The sequence below is a fragment of the Octopus bimaculoides genome, chromosome 9 (assembly GCF_001194135.2).
Source record: "Octopus bimaculoides isolate UCB-OBI-ISO-001 chromosome 9, ASM119413v2, whole genome shotgun sequence".
NCBI lineage: Eukaryota > Metazoa > Mollusca > Cephalopoda > Octopoda > Octopodidae > Octopus > Octopus bimaculoides.
The window spans coordinates 59268886-59273509 of record NC_068989.1 but is presented as its reverse complement, the minus strand read 5'-3'; the positions used below and the strand labels follow the sequence as shown (position 1 = coordinate 59273509).

General features: G+C 34.3%; 1 protein-coding gene across 1 annotated transcript in view; it reads left to right on the top strand.

Annotated features, from left to right (window-relative positions):
* Positions 1-4624, top strand: part of LOC106871029 (polypeptide N-acetylgalactosaminyltransferase 13) — a 35196-nt gene that overhangs the window by 2429 nt on the left and 28143 nt on the right. Inside the window, exon 2 of the mRNA XM_014917287.2 lies at positions 3315-3931. Coding sequence (XP_014772773.1) covers positions 3454-3931 — 478 coding nt within the window. The 5' untranslated portion in view covers positions 3315-3453. The remainder of the gene's footprint in view (positions 1-3314; positions 3932-4624) is intronic.

The window sequence follows — 4624 nt, the reverse complement described above, 5'->3', positions numbered from 1 at the left end:
ATATATATATATATATATATATATATACGTATACATAGATATATATACCTACATACATGCATATATATACATACACACATACGTACATACATACACACACATACATACATACATATACATACATACATGTACATATATAAATACATACATACATACATACATACATACATACATAGGTATGTCCATATACTTTAATCTTTTACCAGTTTCTCTCGCTTCATTTCATAAGTACAGATATAGATCCTTCAAGATTTTCGGTCAGTTTTAGCGATTCCAACATCTTCATGTTTTTGTGGAAGACTAAAAATAAATTTTAGTGAATATCTCAGATACTGCTGAAAACTTACATGTAAGATCCGTTTCTATCAAATAGATATAAGGAGTGTTTAGCCAACATGCTCATGGGCAAAGAGTACTCCTAAAATCTTATAAAACATAATGGGTGTATAATCGTGCAAATTGCGCCAAATGGATCATTCATTCTATGAGAACAAAGTATGTTTTTTGTGCCTAACAGGGATACTATAGCAGTATGGCTAGAACTTACCCAAGTTTATTAATGGAACTGTAAGCGTGCTTAGAGAGGGAAGAGACTGTGTTGATTGGATGATAAGAATGAAACTTGTTTCATCGAGCAGACATTTGTGAAGATACATGTGAAGTAAGGGAGGGAGAGTTCGCTATGTACATGGGTGTACATGTGTGATAGTGCGTGTTTGCGTGTGTGTATTTGTGTGTGTTTGTGTATGCCTCTGTATGTGTGTGTGTGTGTGTGTGTGTGTGTGTGTATCAGTGTGAGTGTGCGGAAATTTTAAATTTGGTGGAGTAGAATTGTGAAGGCGAGTGACCTAGTGTTTAGAGTGTTTATAATGATTATAATGTCATAATGAACGTGGGTTCAATTCCCAAACCAGTACAGCATGTGTATGCATGTCAGTGTGTGCGTGTTTGTGTGTTAGTCTGTGCGTGCTTGCATGTTATATATTCTTGTATATTAGCTTTCTGCACGCACACACACACACACACACACACACACACACACACACACAACACATACATAAAAACACAAATACAGACACGCAAACACATGAATATGCAGAATACATACACACAAATGTACACACATACATACATAAATACATGCATACACACACATGCATACATACATACATACATACATGCATGTATATGCACACACACGCACACAAACAAACAAAAAGGAACGCAGTGTGAATAACGAACAGAGTCAAAACTATTGAAAAGGTTGCAAGACGCAACGAAAATTTTAGATAAATAAAGAAGGAAATATGTGGAAATTTTACCGGTGAGTGTGTTAAATTATAAGGCACTAAAAGAGAATGACTCTCCCCAGACACAGCAGCTTTCTGTACGTTATTCTTTCCCTTTTTAGTGGCACCACCCCTCTAGCTCCAGGATTTCTCGTACATTAATCCATCCATACATATAAATATAGTTACCCTTACACGCCCACATTCACACATATACAAATACACACACATGTATGCATATAAATAGATGAACGTACGCACAAACACTTACCCAATGGGTATACGTGCAATTATGTAAGTAAATAAATGCAGGCGCGCGCATCTCTGCGTATGCTTACAAGATTCTTACTTTGTGGACATGTAGAAGTACGCACACACACACACACACACACATACACACACATACATACACACACACGCACGCACGCACGCACGCACACACACTCATACTCTCACAAACACACGCATACTCTCACAAACACACATATACATTCATATACACACATCTATGTATGTACGTGCGCACATATTTCTCAGGAGTCGGTACCAAACTGTTTTAGCGCCATGATGCATAGTTGCTTAGTTCCATTTGGGACCGGTAGTATACATGACGTGTTTCCATGACCTGCAGCACGCCCCTTTATATCACCCTGAAATAAAAGGGCCTAAATACACATTACGTACATCGAATCATGCTAAAATACTTCGCAGTTGACTGACTGGACCGACTTAAGTTCGCAATAAGCAAAATAAAAAGCAAATGGCCAGATATAACGAACACCGCAGGTTTCGATTAGGAGTATATTCCTCTCATATGCATATACAAACACATGTAAATGCAAACACACACACACACGCACACAAATGCACATATACACATATTTGGATAGCCATCGGCACTGTTGAGTTGATACGCAATATGACATCTTGTTTTTCGCACTACAGGGCGTCCACAAAATCATTCTCCAAATCAAACATACAGCTACATATATATAAACTCATTCAAAGCAAACACAAATATATTCTACACGCTTAATGTATATACATAATCTGTACTCTTCATAGTTACATTATTTAAAATCACATTATGCGTATTCTTTCGTTTTTCTACATGTTCCTGTCTTGGTTCTATCTAACTTTCTGAAAGGAGCTTCAACTTGAAACATCAAAGCATTTCTAATTTTGTTTTTATCTCTCGTTGGGCAGCAAAGAGTAAATTACTCTTTGTTTTTGCTTTGTTGCTCATATTGTTATTCCTCTCGTTTATATTTGAATCTATATAAGCATAAATACCTACACTATGTGTGTGCGCACGTGTGTGTGTCTGTTTGTGTGCACATATAGTTAATTAGCAAGTGAGAGCGTGTAGCATTTAGAATCACATAACGCTAATATCTAAATACCATACTTAGTCTCTGTTTTACTAGTCATGATTTGAAAAGAAATGCAGTTTCTTCTTTATAATTAGAATGTCCTTCTGTGCGTCATATAGTGTGGATATCTTGTACATACTATGACCATACAAAGATAAGGATTTAAGCTCTGGAATTGAAACAGTGTCTGTTGCAGATATTTTAGTATGTTGCTGGAAAACAGTTCTCCAATCTATCAATTTTCCTGTTGAAATGATCAACCAGGCTTGTATGAGAAAATCATGTGTAGCATCCTAGCATCCTATTTGCTGACATATTTGGCTTCCTTCTTTTATTCATAAACAAGTGAGTAAAATAACTGAAACTTACATTTCCAAGAACATTTTCTTTCTTTTGATTTTTAAAAGCTGTGAATCAGTATATCTTGCTTTATATGCCCAATAAAATTCATTTTATTTTAATCCCAGCAAATTATGTTTTATGGTACTAATAATATCTTTGTGTCCTTTGTATAATAGTGATATTTATTACTTACTCCGAGTAAAATCCGACTAAAAGTTAATGTATAAAGCTGATCACAGACACTAAACGTACAAATCGGAATATGAATTTTATTTAATATTCAATTATTTCGTTTTCTTTCTTCTTTCAGATCATACAATTTCTATAAACTAAAAACTACTCCAGAAGTTTTCACTTCGTTTTACCCAACAAAATTTTTTTTAAAAAGATGCTCTCTTGAAATACCATCACGTCCTGCCCTGTTTCTAAATAACGTTTAATAACTCAATATGACTTTGAAATACAGAGCAGTATTTCGAATGATCTTTACATACCGTGTAGTTCTCATTGTCTTCGTGTTATGGTTAATTTCAAACATAATTTTCTTTCATAAATTATTACCAATGGCTAATTACCAACACAAGGAAATTCCCATGGGTTTGACCAGAAATGAAAGTGAACGTTTAGAAAAACTAAGTGAAAAGTTGAGAAGATTGGAGAAAATAAACTTTAACGGAAAGCATTATGACGAATACAAAAACTATTCGCAAGGTCACAGAAATGGGGAAAATAATTTTCTCATAATTAAAGACGAGAAAAACGAAAACAAAATACTCCCTGATAATAAAGGACGTATTACTGCTCCAAACCCTCTGCAAATCAATAATAATTACAATAAGGCAAAGGAAAACATTTTGATCCACAAAGGTGAAATACAGAAGTATGATATGGATTTATTACAAGATGTTGCGGAAGAAAATTACCCAGGTAGTAAATTTTAATTCATTCAGCTGATGTTTTTAGATAAATAGTTTTCATATAATTAAATCAATATTTATACTTTTTCGAAATGTTCATTAATACTGTGCCTATCAGAAAACTTATAGAAGCTATCACTGCTTGTAAAATGAGTCGAGTTCGCATCCCAGTTATTGACGTTATTCAAATATTCTTATTTCAGAAGTGATTATGTGAAAGGCGTGGATGTCAAAATGTAATTACACTAATACATTTTCCACTCAGTAACAATTTAATTTTTAGTGACAAACTATAACACAAATTTAATTTATGTTATAGTACTGGTACTTATTATATCGACACCGAAAGGATAAAAGGTAAAATTGAGCTCAGCAGAGTTTTTCGAACGTAGAGAAGGACGAAATGCCACTAAACATTTTACCCAGCGTGCTAACGCTGCCTTATTAATAATAGAAATATTACCGATTATTAGTACAATAAGGCAATTGAAATGATGCCATATTCCATTCGAAACTTCATTCGAAAGTCTCTCATTTTGTGTATTTTAGTTAAGCCGTGTATGCGATCTGGCGTTTGGGTGTGTGCAAACTGTGTTTTCTTTTGGACTGTATGCAAAAAAAGCATGATGTAAATTTTGCGCAGTTCTCTTTCTAGCTGAAGTTAGCCACCTACATAGCATATATATATATATATATATATATA